The sequence below is a fragment of the Panthera leo genome, chromosome E2 (assembly GCF_018350215.1).
Source record: "Panthera leo isolate Ple1 chromosome E2, P.leo_Ple1_pat1.1, whole genome shotgun sequence".
Taxonomy (NCBI): Eukaryota; Metazoa; Chordata; class Mammalia; order Carnivora; family Felidae; genus Panthera; species Panthera leo.
Window position 1 is genome coordinate 43,205,621 of NC_056693.1, and position 27,554 is coordinate 43,233,174.

The 27,554-nt window shown below is 42.7% G+C and overlaps 1 protein-coding gene across 6 annotated transcripts in view; it reads left to right on the top strand.

Annotated features, from left to right (window-relative positions):
• DUS2 (dihydrouridine synthase 2) overlaps positions 1 to 27,554 on the top strand; it is a 55,223-nt gene that overhangs the window by 11,031 nt on the left and 16,638 nt on the right. For all 6 annotated transcript variants that reach the window (XM_042919303.1, XM_042919301.1, XM_042919300.1 and 3 more), the window contains 6 exons: positions 5,486 to 5,628; positions 18,475 to 18,520; positions 21,075 to 21,166; positions 21,968 to 22,011; positions 23,627 to 23,687; positions 27,221 to 27,268. In XM_042919303.1, the coding sequence (XP_042775237.1) occupies positions 5,503 to 5,628; positions 18,475 to 18,520; positions 21,075 to 21,166; positions 21,968 to 22,011; positions 23,627 to 23,687; positions 27,221 to 27,268 (417 nt within the window). In that variant the 5' untranslated portion in view covers positions 5,486 to 5,502. The remainder of the gene's footprint in view (positions 1 to 5,485; positions 5,629 to 18,474; positions 18,521 to 21,074; positions 21,167 to 21,967; positions 22,012 to 23,626; positions 23,688 to 27,220; positions 27,269 to 27,554) is intronic.

Sequence of the window (27,554 nt, forward strand, 5' to 3'; positions counted from 1 at the left end):
AATTTGGGAACTAGAAATACTTGAGAATAGCTGAAGCTTAGCATGGGGGAGGTAAGAGGGCAGGAGGCAAGTGATGAAAGATAGTGCTTCTGAGGAAGGCAGGGGGAGGACTTGTTTGCAATATTAAGGAGCTGCAACTTAATTCTAAGGGCAAGAATTCCATTTGGAGAATGGAATATCTTGTCCTGATTTGTGTTTTGAAAGACTCCTCTGACTGCTGGAAAGAACATAAATTGAACATAATGAGCCTGGAAGCAGAGACTGGTTTGCAGGCTGTTGCCATCATTCACTTGATAGGTGGCAGTGGCAGAACCGAGAAGCTCCTTGAAGTCAAGAGCTTAGTTCCTTCCATTTCTTTACCTTCAACACCCCACACAGTGCCTTGATCCTAAAAGAACTGGTAGATGTTTGTTGATGTAATCATAGAATGTGTTGCAAGTGTAAAAAGCCCAATAATGAGAGCAGTTAACATTTAACCCTTACAGGGGCGCCTGGGTGGCTCAGTTGGTTGAGCATCTGACTTCGGCTCAGGTCATGATCTCAAGGTTCGTGAGATGGAGCCCTGCGTCGGGCTCTGTGCTGACAGCTCGGAGCCTGGAGCCTGCTTCATTCAGATTCTGTGTCCCACTCTCTCTCAGCCCCACCCCTGCTTGTGCTCTGTCTCTCTCTGTCTTTCAAAAATGAATAAACATAAAAAACAAAACATTTAACCCTTACTCTGTGTTGAGAACTATTGTGTGTCCTAGAATTGACTCTTCACAGCGTCTCACCTGACATAGATTCTGCTGGAGCCTCGTTCTAAAGAGAGAAGCTGAGCCTCTACTAGGTTAATTTATTCTAGAGAGAGAGGCTGAGCCTCCACTAGGTTAATTCATCTGCCTGGGGCATAGTTGGGATTCCACTGCAGGTCTGTCTGATTTCAGAGATCAGAATCTTAATGGTGATATGCTATATCACCTCTTTGTCTTACAAATATAATAGATTGCTTCAATTTTTTTCTTATCTACACAGGTTTGAGTGGGAAATAGGATAATTCTCTAAGTATTTAATCCTAATTGTCATTTTAACTCTAAATTTGTATTTTAAGTTTTTTTTTTTTTTTAACGTTTATTTATTTTTGAGACAGAGAGAGACAGAGCATGAACGGGGGAGGGTCACAGAGAGAGGGAGACACAGAATCTGAAACAGGCTCCAGGCTCTGAGCTGTCAGCACAGAGCCCGACGCGGGGCTCGAACCCACGGACCGTGAGATCATGACCTGAGCCGAAGTCAGACGCTTAACCGACGAGCCACCCAGGCGCCCCTAAATTTGTATTTTAAAGAAATTGCTTTTTAAGCAAGGTCGTAGTCTACAGGAAAATTTACGTGGATGGGACTGGTAAAGTTTTTTCCATTCATTGCTTTTCCTGAATACTGTTATCTTCAATCTGAAGGCATTATAACTAATGGAATTTTGTATCCATGCGACTGAAGTTAAGGTTATAGTCTGAGAAGGCAATCAAAACTGTCATAGAGAAGACCAGCCCTTCCTTGAAAGAATGGTAGAGAGATTGTTTCTGTTTGTGCTAAAATGGTGATCTGGGTGTGATCTCAGGGCCGGTGAATGGTTGTGCCAGTAGCTGGGAAAGGGTAGGGCTGCCTAGCTTCTCTGAGAGGAGCCTTCGTGGAGGCAGGCCCTGTCAGGCACTGCTGGCCTGGTGCCAGAGGGAGTTCCTGGATCAACCATGCTGCAGGAGGGTGTCCTCAGCCACCAGAGAGGTGGGTGTTCAGTCACACCTTCCTTACAAAGCAGCTGCTAAGGGTCAAGTGCTGGGCTCCGTGCTAAAGCCTGGCAGTAAACTAGACAGCCACGCTCCTGTCTTTATGGAACTTGTTGTGCTGGTGATCTAGAGGACCAGCTAAGGGTTAAAGAAGAGACCACACAAATAAGTGTGAACACATGGATTGTTACTGAGCTATCAGGAAGCACAGAGTGTTGTGAGAGCATGTGACCAGGGACCTGAAGTACGGTTGTCTGGTAGGGAAATGTCTCCAAAAAGGGGACATTCAAAGTCAAGAGGATCTTAGTGGGAGTGTGTGTGATTGAGTCGGGGAGAGTGTTCCAGACAGAGGACTGCGGGTACATGGGCCCCAGGGCAGCAGAGGTCTTGGTGTGGGAGACTTCCAAAGGTCAGTGTGGCCAGAGCAAGGAGAGTGAGTGGGAGAAAGGCTCAAGGTGAGCTGGAGACGTGGGCAGGGACAGGTCATGCAGGGCTTCTTGGGCCAGCAGAAGGGTTTGGCAGTTATCCTAAACTTAGTGGGAAGCCATTGAAGGGTATAAACAGGGGAGCGGTATTATCAGAGTTGCCTTTTTCAAATGCCACGCAGTATCACAAAGAGGATAGGAGGAGGTAAGATTAGATTTGGGAGACCCATTAGGAGGCTGGCTTTGTGCACAGTGGTAGCACTGGAGATGGATAGCACTGGAGCAAAGCAGATGGATTAGAGTTATATTTTGAAGGTTGTTTCACAGGAGTTAGTGACAGATTGAATGTGGAGAATGTGGATTAATGATGAGTAATTGGGTGAATGGAGGTGCTAATTGCTGAAATGGGAAACATTTTCTCTCCGTGTATTGGCCTGATTAATTCTCTCCCTTGAGATCTCGAATCAGAAACTATTTCTTAAGGGAAGCCTTCCTCAACCCCCATCCATCCCTTTCCTTCTGACACAAATTCCTAAATCCTCATGTCCTTCACATAGCACTGTACGTGATTATAATTTCACACGTATTTCTAAGTTCCCTTTCTATAACCCTCTCTTCTACTGTACCTCCTTCTCCTCATCATTTTATTTCTAGTGCCAGCCAGTGCTTGGCATATCAGAGGGGCTCGATAAATTTCTGTTGAATGAATTAATGAAGACAGAGGAGGTGGCTTAGGAGGGCAGATAAAGATCTTGTTTTGTGCATGTTTGGTATAAGATGCCCTTAAGATAGCCGGGTAGGGACGTGTTTTGAGCAGTTGGTATGAGATCACCAGCATTTTATCAACATTTTAAGCCATGGGAGTAAATAAACTTTCAAGGGAGGATGTGTGGAATTAGAAGGAAAGAGGACTCAAGACTAAGGAAGAACCTCAACAGGTAAGTAGAGGAAGTGAAACCAGCAAAGAAGACTGAAAAGCAGGGCAGACTGGTGGGAGAAAAACCAGGAAAGTGTGGGGTCAGAGAAGCCCAGGGAGGAGAGAGATCAAGGACGAGGGGAGTTTCAACCATGTCATAAGTAAGTGTCTGGTTGATTGCTTAACTTCCAGGTAATTGGTGACTTTAATTAGAGCAGTTTTGATAGAACGGTGGAGGTGGGGGCCAACCAGAATGGGCTGAATAGTAAAAAGAAAATGTAGACAGTATTAGTAATGGAGCAGAACACAGCATTGATTAGCCAGCTTTATGACTTTTTGGAGGGGTCCATATTTGCTTAGAATAAATAAATTAATATGAACAGTTCTCTCTGGGATATGGGATTTTGATTTTCTTCTTTTTATGCCTGTTGGCTCTGCCTTCAAAGTAGTTTTGGTATATGACCACTTCTCACCACCTGGCCTGAGCGACCATTATCTCATCTCTTATGTTGGTTACTAAAGAGCCTTGTACCTGGTCTCCCTGTGTTTACTCTGGCCCCTAACAGACTGCTCTTTTTATAGCAATCACTGTGATCATGAGAAAACATGTTCAGTCATGCTACTCCTCTACTTGAAACCCTTTGCTGACTTCTATTTCATGAAGAGCTAACAAAGGCCATATGGGATCTGACCCTACCTGTTTACTGCTGTGACATTGTGTATCTGAGAAACATCGTGTAATGAGAAACATTAGTTTCTCTTCTCCTCTCTGTGTCCCAACCATGTTGGTCTCCTTGATGTTTTTCTAACATACCAGGCAAGCTCCTGCCTGAGGGCCTTTGCACTGGCTGTTTCTTCTGTGTATTCTTCTACTAGATATCAACTTGGCTAACTCATATCTTAGCTCAAATGTTATCTTCCCATTGAAGTCTATCTTGTTTTCCCTATTTATTTCATTTTGAGCTTTTTTTGGTTTATTTATTTATTTATTTTGAGAGAGAGAGAGAGAGAGCAAGAGCATAAGTGGGGGAGGAGTAGAGAGACAGGGAGAGACAAAATCCCAAGCACACTGTGTGCAGTCAGCACAGAGCCCGACTTGGGGCTTCATCTCATGAACCATGAGATCATGACCTGAGCCGAAATCAAGAGTTGGGCGCTAAACCAACTGAGCTACTCAGGTGCCCTGGTTTACCTATTTAAAATTTTATATTTTAATATAAATATTTTCATATTTTAATGTAAATATTTTCATATAAAATATACCATTGATATACCAATTATTTACATTTTTCCTGCTGGGGTGTGGGGTAAATGGGTAAAGGTGGTCAAAAGGTGTTAACTTGCAGTGAGAAGATAAATACGTTCTAGGGGTGTAATGTATAACATAGCGACTATAGTTGATAATTTTGTGTATTTGAAAGTTGTTGAGAGTATATGTTAAAAGTTCTCATCACAAGAAAAAAATTATTAGTGTGTGAGGTGATGGACGTAACTTATTGTGGTAATCGTTTTGTAGTATATATGTATATCAAATCACTTTGTTGTACACCTTGAACTGATACAGCATTATGTGTCAGTCACATCCCCAGTGTTTTCAATTTCCTTTCTCCCTGCTTTTTTAATCTGTAGCATTACCACTTTTCCAACATACTGTATAGTTTGTTATGTATTGTTTTCTGCCTTTGTTCCCCTGCTAGATTGAAAGCTCTACCAGAGCAGCAATTTTGTGTCCATGTATCAGACTAGGACAGTGACTGGCAAGACTAGGCACTTAATAAATTTTATTTATTTATTTATTTATTTAATGTTTATTTTTATTTTTGAGAGAGAGAGTGAATGGGGGAGGGGCAGAGAGAGAGGGAGACAGGATTTGAAGCAGGGCCTGTGCTACAGAACCCAATGTGGGGCTCAAACTCATGAACCATGAGATCGTGACCTGAGCTGAAGTCAGAGGCTTAACCGATTGAGCCACCCAGGTGCCCCAATAAATATTCTTTAGATGAATAAATAAGGAAGCATTATTTTTATGATCAGAGAAAAGGAAAACAAAGTCCTGTGTGTTGGAAAGAAGAGGAAAAGCCTGCCCTGGGTAACAGAAGAGATTTTTTTTTTCCCTTTTTTTTTTTTAATGTTTATTTATTTTTGAGAGAGAGAGAGAGAGAGAGAGAGAGAGGGAGAGAGAGAGAGAGAGAGGGAGAGAGAGAGACCCCAAGCAGGCTCCTCACTGTCAGCACAGAGCCCAACGCTGGGCTCAAGCTTATGAACCAAGAGATCATGACCTGAACCAAAATCAAGAGTAGGATGCTTAACAGACTGAGCCACCCAGGCGCCCCAGAAGATATTTCTTTGTTTGGATTTCTGACTCTTGTTTTCCCTTTCTGCAGGCAGTAGCAGAGGAGGAATGATTGAACACAGCCTGTCGCTGTGCTACCACAACAAACTTATCTTAGCCCCTATGGTTCGGGTAGGCACTCTCCCAATGCGGCTGCTGGCCCTGGACTATGGAGCAGACATTGTATACTGTGAGGTAAGGGGCTCCTGATTTTCCTGGAGGGCTTTTTCTTTTCTTTTTTTTTTTTTCCTCACCAGTGCAACCTCCTTCTCTGTAGGTGGGAGTAATCAGGAGTTGGTGGGAGGCAGAATGGGCACTCACATCACAGGTGCTTGCTGAAGGCAGTGGGAGATAAACATGTATGACTCTTAGGAGTTCTCTAAGCCCTGTTGAGGGCCAGGAGCCTGGGCAGCAAGGAGGCATTGCGGAACGCCTGGGCCAGGTGGATAGATGAGTGTTGTATCAGGTCACAGCCCTGGCCCCTGTAGGAATTAATATACATTCAGTGCATGAATGAATGAACTCAAGGTTAGGAAGAGAAGGAAGCTGTATGGGGTTGGTTTTGGGAACCGTAGGGTTTTCTGGTGGCAGTAACTGGTAGGTTGCCTATGTCCTGGCTGCTCTGGAGAATAGTATGACTTCAGACCAAGGTTTCAAAAGTATTTTCTAGGGGCGCCTGGGTGGCTCAGTCAGTTAAGTGTCTGACTCCTATTTTCGGAGTCAGGTCAAAATCTCCCAGTTTGTGGGTGTGAGCCCCACATCAGGCTCCCTGCTGACAGTGCAGAGTTTGCTTGGGATTCTCTCTCTCTCCCCCTCTCTCTCTTTCTCTTCCCCTCTCTCTGCCCCTCCCCCCACTTATGTGCACTCTCTCTCTTTCTCTCTCTCTCTCAAAATACGTACATTTAAAAAAATAAATAAAAAGCATTTTCTAGGAAAAACAGCGTTGTAGGAGTAGCTGATATTGGATAGTGTGGAGGTGTGAGCAGTGTTTCTCAGCTGGATATCTAACAGAATTATCTGGAGAGCTTCCCTCCAGTCCCCAGTCCTGATATGTCCCCCTAGTATGTGTGAGAAGTTAAAGAAGAAGCTGCTCAAATGCTTCTGATATTTTTGTCCCGCTGGTGGTGGGATGGGGTCTGTGGCTACAAAAGGGCAACACAAGGAATCCCGGTGGGGATGGAGCTGTTCTGTGTCTTAACTGTATCAATGTCAGTATCCTGGTTGTGACATTATACTGTACTTTTGTAAGATATTACCATTGGGGAAGTTGGGCAAACAGTACGTAGGAGCTCACACTCTTACAACTGCATGTGAGCCTCTAATTATCTCAAAATAAAAAAAAATTTTCATTGAAAAGAAAGCCACTGGTATAGAGAGAAGGAAGGGCCTAAGAGGGGATTTGGAAAGAGTACACCCTAATGTATTGGATGTTGTGTGTGGGAGAGACGGGCTAGTAATTTATTTATTTTTTTTTTTTTAAATTGTTTTATTTTTTTATTTTTTTCAATATATGAAATTTATTGTCAAATTGGTTTCCATACAACACCCAGTGCTCATCCCAAAAGGTGCCCTCCTCAATACCCATCACCCACCCACCCCTCCCTCCCACCCCCCATCAACCATCAACCCTCAGTTTGCTCTCAGTTTTCAACAGTCTCTTATGCTTTGGCTCTCTCCCACTCTAACCTCTTTTTTTTTTTTTTTCCTTCCCCTCCCCCATGGGTTTCTGTTAAGTTTCTCAGGATCCACGTAAGAGTGAAACCATATGGTATCTGTCTTTCTCTGTATGGCTTATTTCACTTAGCATCACACTCTCCAGTTCCATCCACGTTGCTACAAAAGGCCATATTTCATTCTTTCTCATTGCCACGTAGTATTCCATTGTGTATATAAACCACAATTTCTTTATCCATTTGTCAGTTGATGGACATTTAGGCTCTTTCCATCATTTGGCTATTGTTGAGAGTGCTGCTATAAACATTGGGGTCCAAGTGCCACTATGCATCAGTACTTCTGTATCCCTTGGGTAAATTCCTAGCAGTGCTATTGCTGGGTCATAGGGTAGGTCTATTTTTAATTTTCTGAGGAACCTCCACACTGCTTTCCAGAGCGGCTGCACCAATTTGCATTCCCACCAACAGTGCAAGAGGGTTCCCGTTTCTCCACATCCTCTCCAGCATCTATAGTCTCCTGATTTGTTCATTTTGGCCACTCTGACTGGCGTGAGGTGATATCTGAGTGTGGTTTTGATTTGTATTTCCCTGATAAGGAGCGACGTTGAGCATCTTTTCATGTGCCTGTTGGCCATCCGGATGTCTTCTTTAGAGAAGTGTCTATTCATGTTTTCTGCCCATTTCTTCACTGGGTTATTTGTTTTTCGGGTGTGGAGTTTGGTGAGCTCTTACAGATTTTGGATACTCAGGCTAGTAATTTATGATAGAAAAGTAAGAGCGGGGCGCCTGGCTGGCTCAGTCAGTACAGCATATAACTCTTGATCTTGGGGTTGTGAGTTCGAGCCCCATGTTGGGCATGGAACCTACTTAAAATTAAAAAAAAAAAAAAAAAAAAAGAAAAGTAAAGTAAAAGAGTGAGAGAAATAGGCAAATTAAGAAGAACGTGTCAGGGAAGGCAAAAGTCAAGTTTGTCAGGTGTGACAGATGATGCATAGAAGTCCAATTGCAAAAAGACCAAAAATGTGTTTGATTTGAAAATCCAAAGTGCACCGAGATACATCTGACAGGGCAATGGATTGTGGAGTGAGCAGCAAATGGGGAAGTAGAAGCAGAGCTGCTCACTACCCCTTAGGAATTCAGGAGGTGAGGGGAGGAAAAGAGTACATGTAGGTAGTGGAGGCAAAGGAAGCTGGATGAAGGGAATTGGGTATTTTTTGTTTTTTGTTTCTTTTTGAGAGAGCACGAGCTAGCATGCAAGTGGGGGAGGGGCAGAGGGAGAGAGAAAATCTTTTTTTTTTTTTTAATGTTTATTTTTGAGAGAGGGAGAGATTGAGAATGAATGGGGGAGGGACAGTGAGAGAGGGAGACACAGAATCTGAAGCAGGCTCCAGGCTCTGAGCTGTCAGCACAGAGTCCGACACGGGGCTTGAACTCACAGACCACAAGATCATGACCTGAGCCAAAGTCGGATGCTTAACCAACTGAGCCACCCAGGCTCACCCCCCGCCCCGTTTTTTTTTTTTTTTTTTTTGGGAGAGAGAAAATCTTAAGCAGGCTCCATGCCCAGTGTGGGACCCCACGTCAAGCCCCACATGGGGCTTGATTATGACCTGAGCCCAAGTCAGGAATGGGACGCTTAACTCCTGATCCACCCAGGCACCCCTGAAGGGAATTGTGTTTGGGTGACTTGCATGTTTGCAACATAAGAGGAAGCACTTAGCAGTGAGGAGGGACCTGAAGATTCGGCAGATCAGTGGGGAGTAGGTAGGGCCTGGTCTTGGAGGGATAGATTCTAGATGAGGTGGTGGGGCTTAGCTCCAAGATAGGGCAAGGAGAAGAGTGGCAGGACCATAGAAGGCAGGAAAGCCAAGGGTTTTTTCCTGAGAGACTTGTTTTACAAGATGTGGGAAGCCAGTCCCACATCTTGGCAGTGAGGGTGGCGGGAGTGGGGTGGGGACCGAGGAAAGAAAGTGAGGGCATTTTGGTCTTGTTCCTGTGGAGAATGGGCTGGGTGTTTGCCTAGCAGCTAGGTGTGTATAGTCATACTGATTTTTAGCTTTATGGGAAGGAGATCTGCAAAGCTTGGCAGGGGATGCCCATGGCTGGGGATTGGCATGCCAGTGTCTATAGCACAGCAGGGGCAGAGCCATCTAGGGTGCTAGCAAGGTGAAATGGGAGGGAGGGAGTATGTGTTGTCCAAATGTGGGAGTCAGAAAAGGAGGTTCCCGTGTTCAGGATCACAGGCTTAGGACCCGACTTCTAAGCAGTTTGTTGAAATAAAGGCAAGGAGTTCCAAGAAATGAGAGCTGGGCATCCATAAGCCTTCCAGGCTGCCAGAATGTGCTGAGGGCAGGCTGCTAGAATGTGCCTAGGGCAGGGAGGAACCTGTGTCCAGGGGCCAGTCCCAGGGAAATGTGGTAGTGCACTGAGCATTATTAATCTTGTCACTCATCCTTTGAGCCCACACTCAGGCCCCCAAGTGGTCAGCCATGGGTTAGATATAGCCTGTCCTGGCCTGCACCCTCCTGCCCTCCAGAAAAACCTCTTGGATTTAGAAAGGGATTGGGAGGAAGGAAGGACTGTGAGGACTCATGGACTGTGAGGGATTGTGAGGACTCGTGGTCTCAGAGCCTGAGGAACAGGTATCAAAAGACCAAATCCCAGAGAACTTAACTTGTTTTGTTGGTTGTGATGCCCCCTTGGCATGTTTGATAGACGCTTACTCTGGGAGAGTCAATATGGCTTATGAACAAACAGAGAGGCCTCTGGAAGAGGACATCTAGGCCTTCCATCCAGGCCTATACCCTATGGAGAGCAGAAGCAAGCTGGCCAGAGACCCTTGCTTGGCATGGGTAGGTGGCTAGGGACTAGGCTGAGTACTGGATGTGGTGTGGTGTGGCGTAGTATGGTGCCTGGTGCCCCCTGGTGGATCTGGCATTTCTCTGCAGGCTGTCTGTGCAGGCTGGCATTTCTCTGCAGGATGATCTTCCTGGGTTCACATGAGGTGGCCCATCTGTGGATTAGTTAAACCACCCCACCCACTTCCCAGAACCAGAGTATAGGATCTAGGGCATACCAGGCATGCAGGCACCTCCTTAAAAGCCCTTCAGAGCCTTCAGCAGCTGGAGGTGAAGAAAGGATGAACTAGCTTAGCCAAAGTCAAGGGAGGAGTAGTCTGAATCCCTGCTAAGGTCTGCCACATTGATAGGGGTTTTCTAGGAGTTCCTCAAATGGCCTGTATCTATTCCTTTTTATAAAAACAAGGGGTCTCTAGTTGCCCAGACTGTGAGAGGACACCTACCTGTTAGATTTAAAACTTTTAATAAGCAAGATTAAGGGACGAGGCAGTGTTCTTAAGAGGCCCCGATGGCCAGAATGGGTACTTAAAATTTTTTTATTGTGTTAAAAAAAACATAACATTAAATTTATCATCTTAACCATTTTTTTGAGTGTGCAGTTCAATAGGGTTAAGTTGTGAAACAGATCTCTAGAACCTTTTCATCTTGCACAACTGAAACTCTATACCCATAAAACGAATCCCCCTTACCTCATCTCTCCAGCTCCTGGTAACCACTATTCTGTTTTCTGTTTCTATGAATTTGACTACTTTAGCTACCTCCTGTAAGTAGAAGCATGCGATTTTTGTCTTTTTGTGACTGGCTTACTTCACTTAGGATAACTTCCTCAAGGTTCATCCATGTTGTAGAATGTGACAGGATTTCCTTCTATTTTTAGGCTGAATAATATCCCATTGTATATATATGCCACATTTTGTTGATGGGCATTTGGATGCTTCCACCTCTTGGTTATTTTGAATAGTGCTGCTGTGAACGTAGATATGCAAATCTTTGAGATCTTGCTTTCAATTCTGGGATATATATAGCCAGAAGTGGGATTGCTAGATCAGGTGGTAGTTCTATTTTTAATTTTTTGAGGAAACTCTGTACTGTTTTCCCTAGCAGAGGCACCATCTTGCAGTTCCACCAACAGTGCACAATTCCTGCCCATCCTTGCTAACATTTGTTCTTTTCTTTTTTTTAAATTTATTTTTACTTTTATATTTTTATTTTTTAAAGTTTATTTATTATTTTGGGAGAGAGAGAGAGAGAGAGAGCGCACAGGGGAGGGGTGAGAGAGAAGGAGAGAGAGAGGATCCCAAGCAGGCTCCACAATGTCAGCGCAGAGCCTGATGGGGGACTCGATCTCACAAATGGTGACATCATGACGTGAGCTGAAATCAAGAGTCAGATACTTAACCAACTGAGCTATCCCTTGGGCCCCTTTGGTGTCTTTTCTTTTCTTTTCTTTTCTTTTCTTTTCTTTTCTTTTCTTTCTTCTTCTTCTTTTTTATTTTTATTTTTATTTTTATTTTAAATAGTAGCCATCCTAATGGGTGAAAAGTGATAGTTCATTGTGGTGTTAATTTGTATTTCTCTGATGATGAGTGATGTGGAGTATGTTTTCATGTGCTTGTTGGTCATTGGTGTATCACCTTTGGAGAAATTTTTCTTTCTAAGTTTATTTGTTTTGATACAGAATGAGATAGATAGAGAGATAGAGAGAGAGAGAGAGAGAGAGAGAGAGAATCTTAAGCAGGCTCCAGACCAGTAGTGCAGAGCCTGACGTGGGCTCGAACTCATAAATGGTGAGATCATGACCTGAGCCAAAACCAAGAGTCTGTTGCTTAATTGACTGAGCCACCCAGGAACCCATGGAGAAATTTTCATTCAAGTCCTCTGCCCAGAATAGATAATTTTTTAAAACTTAAAAAAGTATTCAGATTTATAGAAAATTTGTTGTATGTCTATACTTCAATAAAAAATAAAAATTTTTAGGGGCACCTAGGTGGCACTGACAGGGTCAGGAGCCTGCTTGGGATTCTCTCTCTCTCCCTGTCTCTGCCCCTCCCCCACTTGCTTTCTCTCTCTCTCTCTCTCTCTCTCTCTCTCAAAGTAAATAAATAAACTTAAAAAAAAATAAAAAGGATTTAAAAAATAAAATTTTTAGAAAGGGAAAAAATTAGGGACTCCTGAGTGGCTCAGTCAGTTAATCGTCCAACTTCAGCTCAGGTCATGATCTCATGGTTTGTGGGTTTGAGCCCCATGTTGGGCTCTGTGCTGACAGCTCAGAGCCTGGAGCCTGCTTCAGATTCTGTGTCTCCCTCTCTTTCTGCCCCTCCCTGACTCGCGCTTGTCTCTCTCTCTCAAAAATAGAAAATATTTTTTAAAAAAATTTAAAAAAAGGGAAAATTATAGGAAAGTTGCAGGAATAGACAGTATCCATATACCTTTTGCCCAGATTGACCTATGGTCAACATTTTTGCTTGATTTGTTTTATAAATTGTGCTGTATCTAATATATATATATATATATTATATAATGTATATATTTTTTCTAAAAATAAAGTCTTTTTTTCTGTACTGTTATGACATAGGCATCATCTTCAGCAAGTTTAACATTGATACAATACTTTTTTAAAATCTACCTTCCATGTTCTAATTTTGTCAGTTGACCCAACTTTGTTCCTCTAAGCATTTTTTAACATCTTTATTGAGATATGGTTGTATGCAGATATGTATATGTACAGAATTGTGCATCCATCACTACAGTCAATTGTTGAACATTTTCATCACACCAAAAAGAAACCTTAACCAAAAAAAAGAAAGAAATCTCTTATCCGTTAGCAATCCCTCCCCAGTTTCCGTCTCTCCCAATCTCTGGAAACTATTCTACTTTCTGTCTCTATGGATTTGCCTGTTTTAAACATTTCATATAGATGGAATCATACCATATGTGGTCTTTTATGCCTGGTTTCTTTCCTGTAGCATAATGTTCTTAAGGTTCATCTGTGTCATCGCATGTATCAGTGCTTCATTCCTTTTAGTGGCTGACTAATGATTGTATGTGTCCACCACAATTCACTTATCCGTTCATCAATTGATTGACATTTGGATTTTTTTTTAAGTTTATTATTTATTTTGAGAGAGAGAGAGTGAGAGCTCGTGTGCGTGCATCTGACTAGGGGAGGTGCAGAAAGAGAGGGAGAGAGAGAGTCCCAAGCAGTCTCCACACCATCAGCACAGAGCCTGACTTTGGGCATGATCCCAGGAACCATGAGATCACAACCTGAGCCAAGATCAAGATGGACATTCAATTGACTGAGCCACCCAGGTGCCCCAAGAGACACACTGGTGATAAACTTTATGACCAGCTCATACAGAAAGCAAGCCCAGTAGAATGGAGGAGATGAAGGTGCAGGGCATGTTTTAGACACAGGAGCATAACATGTGACAGACAAAGAAGAATAAGCCCATACATGAATGATAGGGCATTTTATTTTATTTTATTTTATTTTATTTTATTTTATTTTATTTTATTTCATTTCATTTCATTTCATTTCATTTCATTTCATTTATTTGAGAGAGAGAGTATGTGTAAACAGGGGCGGGGGCAAGAGAGAGAGAGAAAGAGAAATTTTCAAGCAGGTTCCCTGCTGTCAGCATGGAGCCTGACGTGGGGCTCAATCTCACAAACTGTGAGATCATGACCTGAGCCAAAATCAAGAGTCAGGTGCTTAACTGACTGAGCCTCTCAGATGCCCCTGATAAGGCATTTTATTTTATTTTATTTTATTTTATTTTATTTTATTTTTATTTTTTTAGTATGCTAACTTTTTTTTAAATTTAATTTTTTATTTTTTTAAATTTACATCCAAATTAGTTAGCATATAGTGCAACAATGATTTCAGGAGTAGATTCCTTAGTGCCCCTTTCCCATTTAGCCCATCTCCCCTCCCACAACCCCTCCCGTAACCCTCAGTTTGTTCTCCATATTTGAGTCTCTTATGTTTGGCCCCCTCCCTGTTTTTATATTATTTTTGTTTCCCTTCCCTTATGTTCATCTGTTTTGTCTCTTAAAGTCCTCATGTGAGTGAAGTCTTATGATTTTTGTCTTTCTCTGACTGACTGATTTCACTTAGCATAATACACTCCAGTTCCATCCACGTAGTTGCAAATGGCAAGATTTCATTCTTTTTGATTGTCGAGTAATACTCCATTGTATATATATACACCACATCTTCTTTATCCATTCATCCATCGATGGACATTTGGGCTCTTTCCATACTTTGGCTATTGTGGATAGTGCTGTTATAAACATTGGGGTGCATGTGTCCTTTCGAAACAGCACTCCTGTATCCCTTGGATAAATGCCTAGTAGTGCAATTGCTGGGTTGTAGGGTAGTTCTATTTTTAGTTTTTGGAGGAACCTCCATACTGTTTTCCATTGTGGCTGCACCAGCTTGCATTCCCACCTGATAAGGCATTTTATTTTATTTATTTATTTTTTTTTTTTTAATTTTTTTTTTCAACGTTTTTTATTTATTTTTGGGACAGAGAGAGACAGAGCATGAACGGGGGAGGGGTAGAGAGAGAGGGAGACACAGAATCGGAAACAGGCTCCAGGCTCCGAGCCATCAGCCCAGAGCCTGACGCGGGGCTTGAACTCACGGGCCGCGAGATCGTGACCTGGCTGAAGTCGGACGCTTAACCGACTGCGCCACCCAGGCGCCCCTGATAAGGCATTTTAAAAATAAATGTTGTGATCAGGTACCTGGGTGGCTCAGTCGGTTAAGTGTCCAACTTCAGCTCAGGTCATGATCTTGCGGTTTGTGAGTTCAAGCCCCATGTCGGACTCTGTGCTAATAGCTCAGAGCCTGGAGCCTGCTTCGGATTCTGTGTCTCCTTCTCTCTCTACCCCTCCCATGCTCATGCTCTGTCTCTTCTCTGTCTCTCAATAATAAATAAATGTTAAAAAAAAATTTTTTTTAAATTAAGTGTTGTGGGGCTTCTGGCTAGCTCAATTGGAAGAGCACTTGACTCCTGATCTCAGTGTCGTGAGTTCAAGCCCCATGTTGGGTGTGAAGCCTACTTTAAAAAAATTAAAATTGGGGCGCTTGGGTGGCTCGGTCGGTTAAGCGTCCGACTTCGGCTCAGGTCATGATCTCATGGTCCGTGAGTTCGAGCCCTGCGTCGGGCTCTGTGCTGACAGCTCAGAGCCTGGAGCCTGTTTCAGATTCTGTGTCTCCCTCTCTCTCTGCCCCTCCCCTGTTCATGCTCTGTCTCTCTCTGTCTCAAAAATAAATAAATGTTAAAAAAAAAATTTTTTTTTAAATTAAAATTAAATTAAATTAAATTAAATTAAATTAAATGTTCAGAACATTGGATAGCCATGTGAGGAAAAAGTGACTTATAAATGGCCTTAATTTTCAGATAAATTAAAAAGCTAAATTAGTTTTAAAAAGAAAAAACAATTAAAATTATATTCTTAACCATACGATAGAGATATATTTAGCAATGAGAAGGCACTGTTCATGGCAAAGTTAGGGTGGTCTCTTCTATAAAAATAGAATGTTATGTCTGATAGAAATTGAGTTTTGTGACGACATGGATGGAGCTAGAGAGTATTATACTAAGCGAAATAAGTCAGACAGAGAAAGAAAAATACTGTGTGATCTCACTGCGTGTGGACTCTAAAAAACAAAGCAAATAAACAAAAAGCAACAGAGAAAAGAGAAACAAACTCATAAATACAGAGAACAAACTGGTAGTTGCCAGGGGAGAGGAGGTAGGGGGGATGTGTGAAATAGGTGAAGGGGATTGAGAGGTACAGACTTTTTGTTATAAAGTTACAGGGTTGAAAAGTATAGCATAGTTCCCTAAAAGGAAAAAACAAAAAGAAAAGTACAGCATAGGGAAGAGAGTCAATAATATTGTAATAACTTTGTGTAGTGACACATGCTAACTACACTTCTTGTAGTGAGCATTTCATAACATTTAGAATTGTTGAATCACTATGTTATAGACCTGAAAGTAATATTATATGTCAGCTGAGGTGCCTGGCTGGTTGAGCAGGGAGAACATACAGCTGGTGATCTCAGGGTTGTGAGTTCAAGCCCCATGTTGGGTGTAGAGATTACTAAAAAATAAAATCTTAAAAAAAAAAATGATGTCAACTATGTCAATTAAAAATAGAAAAAAATGGGGTGTAGGTAAAAAAAAAATTGAGGAGTGGTAGTGATATAGGAAAAGTATTTGTGATAATAGAGACAGAAAAACTCAATATGAAATTTGACAAAGAATAGACTTTTCCCTGCAACTTGTATAGATGTAAAAGGCAGTTTTCTACAAAGATTCACAGATGATAAACTGTCCCACTTGGAAAAACAATGTTTGTTTTCACTAATTAAGGAAATACAGTGAAAAACAAAACAAAACTATGAGGTTCCATTTTATACCCATAGAACTAACTAAAATGAACAGTGGTGTTGAGGGTACGTGAGTAAGCGGACACACTTGTGGTTTTATTGGTGACAATTTAAATGAATTTCTCCACTTAAGCAGTTGAGAAAGGTTTTGTGTAAGATCTTGTGTAAGGTCTGTGTAAGGTCTTGAGGTTTCAGCAGATGTTAAGTGAGAACTTGCAACGTGCTGGATGTTGCTGATTTGAAGACAGTACCCAGGCCCCAAAAGCTCTTTTGGTATGGTGGGGCAATGGAAAAGAAAATAAGACATCTCAAGGACCATTTTGCCTTAACTCCTCCTCTTGGGACTCAGGCTACCTGGCCTGGGTCCTCAAAGCCTACTCTTGTGTGGACACAGGATCCTCCTCGGGGGGGTTCACAGTCTGATGGTAAAGATATGACAGGTGTATCTATAACTGGCATATGAAGAAGTAGTAAAGGTGGACTCGGCAGAGGGTGGTTTGGGAATCCTGGGGAGGACAAGTTATTGCTGGCAGGGCTGGGGCCCCAGCACGGGCCACCCTTGCTTTACCCAGCTCCTCTCCAGCCAAAGCCCAGCCTGGCTGCAGAGCTGCTGCTGCTGCTGCTGCTGCTGCTGCTGCTTCTTTTTAATGTTTTATTTATTTTTTGAGAGAGAGACAGAGACAGACAGAGACAGACAGAGACAGAGAGAGAATACGAGTGGGGGAGGGCAGAGAGAGAGAGATGGGCAGAGGATCCAAAGTGGGCTCCATGTTGACAGCAGAGAGCCCAATGCGGGGCTCAAACTCACAAACCGTGAGGTCATAACCTGAGCTAAAGTCGGACACTCAACAGACTGAGCCACCCAGGCGCCCTTGCAGAACTTCTTTTTATGAGTACAGGCCACTCAGTGCCGCCCACTTGTCCCCTTGCGTTTTTGCTTGCTCCTGCAACTGAGATCACTGGCGATAGGGGTCTGGTTGGGCTCTGTCCATCCCTTGAGACACCACATTGATTCTTGGGGCTTAAATGGCATCTGTTTATCCATAACTGTTTGGTAGTGGTGATTTGTTTGGCCAGGCCTGGTGGACATTAGATACTTGTTGACCTGACTGCAACATGGAGTGGGGAGCCACAGAAACACCAACAGTGTGTACTAACCTTGATGATGAGTATGCTAGGGGGAGCCCCACGGATGCTGTAGGTGCCCTTTGGCCACTTTAGCCCTACATGCTCCCCTGAGGGAGCAAAGGCTATTGTGCCTACCTGGCTAGAGTTGCTGAGGCTCATGGGTAGTCAGTATGGGGATGAGGACCAGGGGACAGAGTTCCTTCCTGTATTTTTCTCAACCCCCAGAACCCCTGGGCATAAGTTTCTGGGAAGTGTGACAGGTGCCTGGCTCTTGTGATTTATTTTACACATTTGTTGAAATGATCGCTGAACAAAGCAAAACAGTTGTCTCCTACCAAGAGGCAGAGAATCTCAATCCTTCAGGAGACATCAGCTTGTCATTCATTTTCATGATACTGATTTTGAAGAAACCTCTTTGTCCTTTCTTTCCCGAGTCTGTTTGAATATGTCCAGAGCTAAAGAGCTCACCCCTTTTGTTTCCACACAGTATGACCCATGTTGGACAGGAGTTTTAGACTCAAATCTTCTCCCTCTGCTTTTATTCACTGGTCCCGCTTCTGTCATTTGGATATTTCCTGGCAGCCCTTCATTGTCTGCTGTTTGTATAAGGATGAGGTGCGAGGTTCTTTGAGGGGATCGACTGGAGCTGAGATTAGTAGGTGAGGAGAGTGTCTAGGTGTCCATAATCTGGGCCATTGTCTTGTCTTTGGTTCCCTGAGTGGCTCACCCTTTCTAGGCCCCCAGCATCTCCAAGGGCCCTGGGAAGAGCAGCTGATTGAGGGTAGCTCACTCAGGCTCCTGCTTGCCATGTTTAGGTGAGGAGGTCAGCACTACATTTCCCCAAAGCCATAATTTGTTGGTTAGTAGCAGGGTGACAGGCCAAGTGACCCCCATTAGGTTTGTGATGAAGGTCCCTCCCCCTGTACCCATTACCTACATGACCAGCACTAACAAATGCCCTCTGATTCCTCTGCAGGAGCTGATTGACCTCAAGATGCTTCAGTGCAAGAGAGTTGTTAATGGTGAGTGCAGTTCTGGTCCCAGGATTGTGCATGTGCCTGGTCAGGGCCATGCAGCACTATCACTGCCCTTGCCTGCGGTGACGGTGTCCTTCCATTGTGCTCCTTGTCTGGCTGTGTAATTTTGTGGATCATGTGCTCCCTTGAAAAGAGTCACTACTCTCCAGAGACTGTGACAAAGAGCCAGATGTGGAACAGGCTGAGATAACCTTCCATCACAGGCTTGCTGGCATAGAAATTGACATAGAAAAGCCTTGGGCTTGGGATGGCTTCAGCATTGTTCCTGGCTCTGCCACCCGATAGCTGTGTGACTTTGGGCAAGTCATATGACCTCTCTGCCTCCATTTCTTCAGCTGTAAAATTGAAATCAAAATCCCTGCTTTACTTAAATCATAGGGTTGGAGTGAGAATCAAATAAGATAAGGTACATGTAAGTACTTTGCAGATAGAAGTGGTTGTGCTAAATTGTGGTTTTGCTGGTGCTTTATTGATGAGGCTGATTCTGTTTTGATTAGAATTGTGGTATTGTTTGAGGTTTTCGAAATGTACGCACGTTTGTGAAACCTTAATATCAGTTTGCCAGAAGTTATGACTCAATTTTGTCTTTAATTGTTTTAGATTTATAGTTTTTTTGTTATGAAAAATTTATTATTATAGACCTGTATAACCTAGAAAATGAAAATCCCCCATTATCTGCTATTTGAAGAAGTAATCACAGAGAGGAATAATGTATATTTTTTATACATTTAGTAAAGCGTGTATATAAAAATAGAACATGTTTATATCTACACCCTTTCTTAGGATCAGGCTGTGCATATTTTGCCTCTTACTTTTTTGCTAGGACATTTTCCCATGTTAGTACCTACAGATAACTATATCAGAATTGATTTCATCCGTGCTTTAACAGGGGTTTCCGGTATTTTGCTGTTATAATAAAGCTATTGTATAAACACACTGAGTTTTTGTGGTTCTTCTCCCAGTCTTCCTACTGCCAGTCATGAGCCTGTACTGTGGGAATTCTTTTCAATTACCGCTCCCAACGTGTCACCACCTCTATCCTACATTTTTAACCTTCTAATCTGTTTAGTGCTGGGGTGATAATAACTGGTTCCATTTGTGGAAGTGCTTGACGTGTATTAAAGATCTCATTTATTTCTTAAAATAAATGCACAAGGTAGGCGTATTCTCTCATCTGCTACGTTGGATCTCTTTCATGTGGCAGTCATCTTTGAAAGCTAATAATGGTAGTACCTACCATAGAGCTCTGTTCTGAAGGAGCATATGAAATTCTTGTTATTTGCAATAGTTATGTTCTATAAAGTTGCTTTGAAACCCAAACTAGCAAATACTGAACCATTGTTCTTAAGGGAAATACAGGATTAGATTCCTGCGAGCCTCTGGTCACAACATTTTCACCAACAGATCGATACATAACCTTGTTTTACGTGTGTTTCTACTCCAGCATTGAACTCACAGCCAGCAGCACTACAACTTCATGTTAGAACAAAGGTTGTTTGATATGCATTTTCTCCAGAAGGCACTTCACATCCTTCTTGTGCTTAGGAACACTAGATAGCACTTCAGCACTGTGCTTGGGACCATTTTAAATGGTGGGAGCAACAAAAGGCACATAAATGTGGCATTAAATATACCACCATAAGGACATTTATTTACAGAATGACAGCTGAAACAAGAAGGTAGAGTATTGCCTTGTTTGATCTCAGCTGGGAAGACATGCATCAGGTGACCGAATATTTTTTGGTAGTTCTACATATTGATTTTGGGGTTATAGGTACATTTTAGCAAGCAGGCAAATCTGCAAGTACATAAGTCCACATAATGAGAGTTGACTGTAATTGAATAAATCTCCACTCATAGTACTTAGCACATGATAAATAATTAAGTAAGAACAACTAAGGGGCGCCTAGGTGGCTCAGTCGGTTAAGCGTCTGACTTTGGCTCAGGTCATGATCTCACGGTTCGTGGAGTTCGAGCCCTGCATTGGGCTCTTAGCTGACAGCTTAGAGCCTGGAGCCTGCTTCGGATTCTGTGCAACCCCCTTTTTCCCTCTGCCCCTCCTCTACTTGCACTCTGTCTCTCTCCCTTTCTCTAAAAAGTAAACATTAAAAACAAACAAACAAACAAACAAAAAGAAAGGGCAACTTTATTGAACTTCAGAGTGACATCTGGGAAAATATGGGCCAAATCTGAAACATAGACAAGGTTTCTTGTATGTACATTTTTTTCCAGTGTTTTAAAAATTGTGAAATGTAAACACTACACCAAGATAGTGCATAAAACACAAGCATGCAGTATAACAAATAGCTGTAAAGCAATCAACCGTGTAACTAACCGTCACCTAAGTCAGGGAAGGGACCATCATCAGCACCTCAGAAGCCTCCATGTATACACTGATTTCTTTTAAGAATTGTGTGTACTTCCAGTATCCCTTTTTCCCCTTCAAAGTGATACTTTTGCTGTGTTTTCTTCCAGGGAATAGGCTAGGTTGAACTCGCTTCCTCATTGGGTGACCCCATGTGTTTGTGTTTTCTTGCAGAGGTGCTGAGCACTGTGGACTTTGTTGCTCCTGATGACCGAGTAGTCTTCCGCACCTGCAAAAGAGAACAGAGCAGGGTTGTCTTCCAGATGGTATGAGATCCCAGGGCTGAGCGCCCTCCCAAGGCTCACCCATCTTTAAACGCCTGGGCTCTGTTGCATAGTTGTGGTTTCCTAAGACTCTGCTTTAATGTTTTTCAAAGATTTGTTCATGCGCAATTACACTGGTAGAAACAATTTAAGGAAATCAGGCCATGGTTCTCTGTTACATGCCTCCAGTGTCAAGTTTAATTTCCTTTCCAAGTTTAATTTCCTTAATTATTTGTTTGGCATGACTTAAATATTTTTACCCCCTACAATTGGTTATTCAGTTCATGTTCTTTGTTTTTGTATAGTCTGTATATATTTCCCATAGAAAGAAAATTAGGTTTCCTCAAGAGTAGTTTGTTCATGTTAGGGTTATAATGACTCCTAGTGCTCTTCTCTCACTTTGGGCATTTTTGGTGACTTTTCAGAAATAGGTTTTGAATGATGTTTAAATTTTTTAAAAAATGCTAAGAATAATGGGGTAGACATGATAAAGCAAATATAGCAAAATGTTAATTGTAGAATGTAAGTAGTGAGTATATGAATGTTCACTATAAAATTTTGTTAACTTTTTTATATGTTTGAAAGTAATCACAGCTTTGAGGACATTTTTTAGCCCTTCTAAGTCCAATTTTTACCTCCGACAGCCAGTCCAGTGGGCTGGCTGGCTGTTTAAGAGAATGCCAGCAGATTCTATTTGTGGCTGCGTGTGCACGCATGCGCACGTATGGCATGCACAGATGTGTTTGTCTATGCATGTGTTTCTGTGTCAGGGATGGTGGTTGATGCAGCCTCTTGTGTTCCCAGGGGACTTCAGATGCAGAGCGAGCCCTTGCTGTGGCCAGACTTGTGTAAGTTCTCCCTTTAGGATTGCCTTGCCTCTCCTGTGAAGCTTTACTATTTCTGGTGACTTTGGAGGTGACCACCCTCCTGACTCTTAACTCATTACCTTCTCTTTCCAGGTGAAGAATGTCTGTTTTCTTTTTCTTTGTTTGTGGCATTCAAGGGCGGGCCTGGGACTCACATGTACCCACTGTGCCCAGATCCCAGATAACCTCTGCTTGGGTGACTATTTTTTAGGGGTTATTCATGGATTTCCAGGGATTCTCACGACTATGAGCCCTAAGGTTTTAAGTCTCATGAAATGTAGGTAAGGCTCATTGCTGCCTAAATTAATGAAGGCGGGAGTGTACTGTGGTTAAGGAGATAGGCTTTGGAGTCAGACAGACCTGGGTTGGAATTCTGGGTTGCTGCTTGCTGAGTGACCGTAGGTAAGTTACTTAACCATACTGAGAACTTAGTTTCCTTATCTTTGAAATGAGACCTATAGGGACGCCTGGGTGGTTCAGTCGGTCAAGTGTCCGACTTCGGCTCAGTTCACGATCTCGCAGTTCATGGGTTTGAGCCCTGCATCAGGCTCTGTGCTGATAGCTCAGAGCCTGAAGCCTGCTTCTGATTCTGTCTCCCACTCTCTCTCTGCCTCTCCCCCACTCTCTCTCTCTCTCAAAAACAAACATTAAATAAATAAATAAATAAAATGTAAAATCTTAGGGAAAAAAAAAGAGACCTGTTGTACTACCTACCTCTAACATTATAGGGGAGGGTAAATTAAATAATGCATATAGATGTCTTTGCAGTAAGTGGCATGTAGCATTTAGTATTAGCTATTATTATTTTTAAAAATTTTTTCATGTTTATTTATTTATTTTGAGAGAGAGAGAGAGTGAACTGGGGAGAGGTAGAGAGAGAGAGAGAGAGAGAGAGAGAGAGAGAGAGAGAATATCCCAAGCAGGCTCTGCATTGTCAGCACAGAGCCTGACGCAGGGGTCGATCTCACGAACTGTGAAATCATGACCTGAGCCAAGATCAACAAGAGTCAGACACTTAACCAACTGAGCCACCCAGGCGCCCTGTTAACTGTTGTTATTAGTTACAATAATGGTGAGAAGGAATTCAGGCAGTAGCTACAGACTGTTAACTGTATACATAATGGAAGATGAGCTAAGGGTCCTTCCACATCGGAAAATTGTTTGGAGTAAGCCATCTGTGCAGCCCAGCAAACAAAAGACAGTCCTTTAACTTCTACTAGAACCAGTGCTCTGGGAAGGGGCTCTTATACTCATGTCACTTCTTTGCATTGACAAATAGCTTTCACTACCCCAGTCAGAAGTGGAACTCTGGGGACTGGGTTCAGTGTGGCTGTCACTCAGTATTTGGATTATCTGGTAAAATTCCCAAGTAGCAAAGTCCTCTACAACTAGCCCTTTGTAGATGTTTGAGCACAAAATGCTCTTCCTCTTGAGCTCTGCTCAGGGAAGGCAGTTGTACATTTCAGAGACCAGTTTTTTCACCTTCTGTTACTGAGGCACACAGCAAGAGGTTCATGAACACAGACCCGTGCCTTTGACTCTAACTTCTCTCCTTAAGTTGAATATTTATTACCTTTTCTATTTCATGTTTTTCCAGGGAAAATGATGTGGCTGGGATTGATGTCAACATGGGCTGCCCAAAAGAGTATTCCACCAAGGTAAACTGATTTGTTTATATGCCTTACAAGTACAAGGTACAGGGTAAAGGCAACTAACAAGACATTACAGCTAAGTATGGTACCTGACTCTGGACTAGATCCTGTAGTAGATGGGAAAAATGCTCAAAAGGATATTATTAGATCAACTGGCAAAATTGGAATATGGACCATAGTAGATTAGCTAGAAATACTGTATCAGTGTAAATTTATCAAATTGATAACTCTTCTACGGTTTTGTAAGAATATCTCTATTCTTTTTTTTTTTTTTTTAAGATTTTATTTTTAAGTAATCTTTATACCCAATGTGGGGCTCAAACTCATAACCCTTAGATCAAGAGTTGCATGCTCCATTGACTGAGCCAATGAGACATCCCAAGAATATCTCTATTCTTAGAAAATACACATTGAAATATTTCAATGTGAAGGGCTATCATGTAATGTAACTTACCTGGAAATAGTTCAGGAAAAATTTTATATATATACACACACATACACATACACACATAGATAAACACACACAGAGCACTTATGCGTGAGTAATTAACGATGTGAATGTTAAAAGAAAAAATGTGAACAGGACTTTGTTGTTTCATGAATAAAACTGAGACATATATTTAAAAAAATAGAGCATGCAATACATGTGTCCCCACTGTCATATCAGAAGGTCAGAACATAGTGCTAGGGTAGCTCACAGAAAGGAGTGGAAAGGCAGCCCTTAAACTCAGTATCATATAGGGAAATGTGGTCCTTGATGAGGAGATTTGGGACCCTGCAGGCAGAGGGAGTGGCAGAGGCAGGGACCTGGAGGCCAACATGAGGTAGAGGCAGAGAACCTTGATTTGACTTGAGAGTTGGGTAGCGGAAGACAAAGAGAAAGCAGAGGAGCACAGGATTGTAAATTTTGGTTAGGACCAGATTAGCTGAACTTGGACTTTTGATATTTCTCACCTTTTTGAACAGAGAAGGCATGTGATCAGAAACTTAGTTTCCTTCCCTAGGGGAAACCAGTGTTACTATTTTCTTATCTCTTTCCAAATATATTCTGTGTAGAAATACTTAGAAACACAGATTTAGGAGGTGAATGTCCTGGGCTCATAGGGGAGACCAGGGATGGGGAGAGGAGAAGTGAAACTGGAGTAGAATTTGATAGGAGTTGGGTGGCAAATGATCAGACCGGGTGTGGGGAGGTGGGGTGAGTGGTTGCGGGAGAGGGAGGAAAGACCAGTAGCCAGGAGGACAGTTGGTCTTCAGTGTGATTGGGACTGCTGGAAGAAAAGCATGTGTGGGGCAGAAAACAAGAACAGCTTGGGACTGACTGCAGGGCTGCCACTGGGAATCTTATCACAGGGTTCATGGTCAGGATCTGCAGCGTAGACATAGCAGATGTCCCCCTGGATCCACTGCCCAGAGTCAGGCACTCTGCTCCCAGGAGTTATGTGGCTTGGGGCTTTGGCTTTAGGCCAGGAGGCAGAAGGCTACTTGAGGGAAAGGATCTTTGGATGCTTGAAAACCACAGGGCTTGTCGACAGCTATTTCAAGGGATTATGGAGGTTTGAAATTGTCTATGAGGAGTTGAAAACTTGGGACCATATTTTGCTGTCTTCTAATTACTCCTTTGTGCTTCTGAGTTATGTAAGGAGCAGAGTTTAAATTAGTGGCATAATCTCCCTGACACGTTGTGGAATGAAAAAGCAAGGAGCCAAATTAGATATGGTATACCACCATTTATATATGAGGAATGGGGAATGAATATTTATGTATATATTTACATTTCTCTTCATAGAATATATTTGGAAAGACACACAGGAAACTAGTAACACTGCCTTTCCCTGGGGAAGGAAACCAAGTTTTTATTTGGTTTGGCATAGGGAATAAATTCCCATTATAGGGGTGCTTCTCAAAATAACTAACAACTGGTACAGCACTGGCCCTGACGGGTCAGAACAGATGTCTACCAGTGTGCTATACCAGTACATGCCACCTGAATAGCCACTCTCTTCTCGTGGTTCAAAAATTGAAGCCTTATAGAAAACATAATATGAAAAGTTTTCCATTCCTCAAGGGAGGAGAGTTCTTACTTTTTCCCTTTTGAACCTTGAAAAAAATTTTTTTTAATTTTTTTTTTAACGTTTATTTATTTTTGAGACAGAGAGAGACAGAGCATGAACGGGGGAGGGGCAGAGAGAGAGGGAGACACAGAATCTGAAACAGGCTCCAGGCTCTGAGCGGTCAGCACAGAGCATGACGCAGGGCTCGAACCCACGGACCGCGAGATCGTGACCTGAGCCGAAGTCGGCCGCTTAACCGACTGAGCCACCCAGGCGCCCCGAACCTTGAAAATTTTTAATGTGTCACCTATTCAAAAAAGCAATTAAGTTAAAAAGAAAGGAAGGAAGGAAGGAAATACTAATTGAGAAAACCATTGTTGTGGAAGGGCCAGTAAGACTGGATTTTAGATTCTGTGATTACCCAAGGAAGGGCTGGATCATGCGTGAGGACACACGGAGTTGGGGTGAGTGGCCAGGGCTTTCCTTAAGGCCTCTAAGGTTGTATCTGTAACAAGATAGGCCAGGGCTGGTAGCTCCTCTGCTTTTCCCATTTTCCTCTGAAATGCAAGCTCAGGCTGGCTGAGTCTGTGGTGGTTCAGAGTTCTCTGATTCTACTCTGTCATCCTTAAATAGGAAATTACACTGTAATAACTTAAAACTTCTGAGCCCATCATCCTATGAGCATTCATTGGTATGCAGTCTATATACTGACAAGCAATTTATTTATTGGGTTTGTTTTTTTCCCTTTACCGTTGTAGAGATCCTTCCCTTTCCTGATTATTAAAGTAATTCATACCATTGTCCAGAACTTGTGTGATATAGAAAAGTACAAAAAAAACCCCAAAAAACAAAAAACACCAATCACTAATAATCTCACCGTCAAAACTCAACTGGTGTTAATGTCAGGATTTAAGTAGCTCCTCAAGTTGTTGGTTTCCATTAGCTGGGGCTTTTGCTAGAGTTTGATGCTGGTCTGGAGCGTTGTTGTTGGCAGGGAAGAAGAGCCCGGACAAGATTTGCAGGTTATATTCCTCTAAGTCGCTTTGCTGGCGGTGGTGGTACCAAAGCAAGTGTTGGTAGGATAGGATGAAGGTACATTGGATCTCATTTCGAAGGGAGAATGCTTCATTGCTTTTTAAAGGGCTTGGGAGATTGTGGGGTTTAGCTTATTGAGACACTGAGATCCTGAGTAGGGAATGGGCACTCCTGAAAAACAATTTTTGTAGAACCCACTTCTGGATAGATCTGTGGATTTTGCTAAGAGGATCAGAGTGATGACTTTTAGAATTCATCAAACTCTGATCCCTGGCATTGTGAGCCTAGTTGCTGCTGCTTTCCTTCTTGCTGAGGGGAAGTGCTAATTGCCAGTGAACCTTGCTTGGTCTCTTAGCTGTGAGTGCCAGGTTGCCACACCACGTTGCCATACCATGGGGAGGGACCACCCTTCTCCAAGTGTAAGAAGACCCTCTGTGTGCTTTTTCTTAGGGGGGAATGGGAGCTGCTCTGCTGTCAGACCCTGACAAGATTGAGAAGGTAAGTCCTGCAGGAGTGAAAATAGAGGTCCTTAAACTTGCCTGTGAACTAGAGTTGTCTGAACATGCACCCACCCTCATCTCCCCCAACAAGATTTTTTTTTAATGTTAGTTTATTTTTGAGACGGAGAGAGAGAGAGAGAATGTGCACGTGAGCAGGGGAGGGGCAGAGAGAGAGGAGAACAGAGGATCCAAAGTGGACTCTGCACTGCCAGCAGAGAGCCCGATGTGGGACTCGAACTCATGAACCATGAGATCATGGCCTGAGCCGAAATCAAAGTCGGACG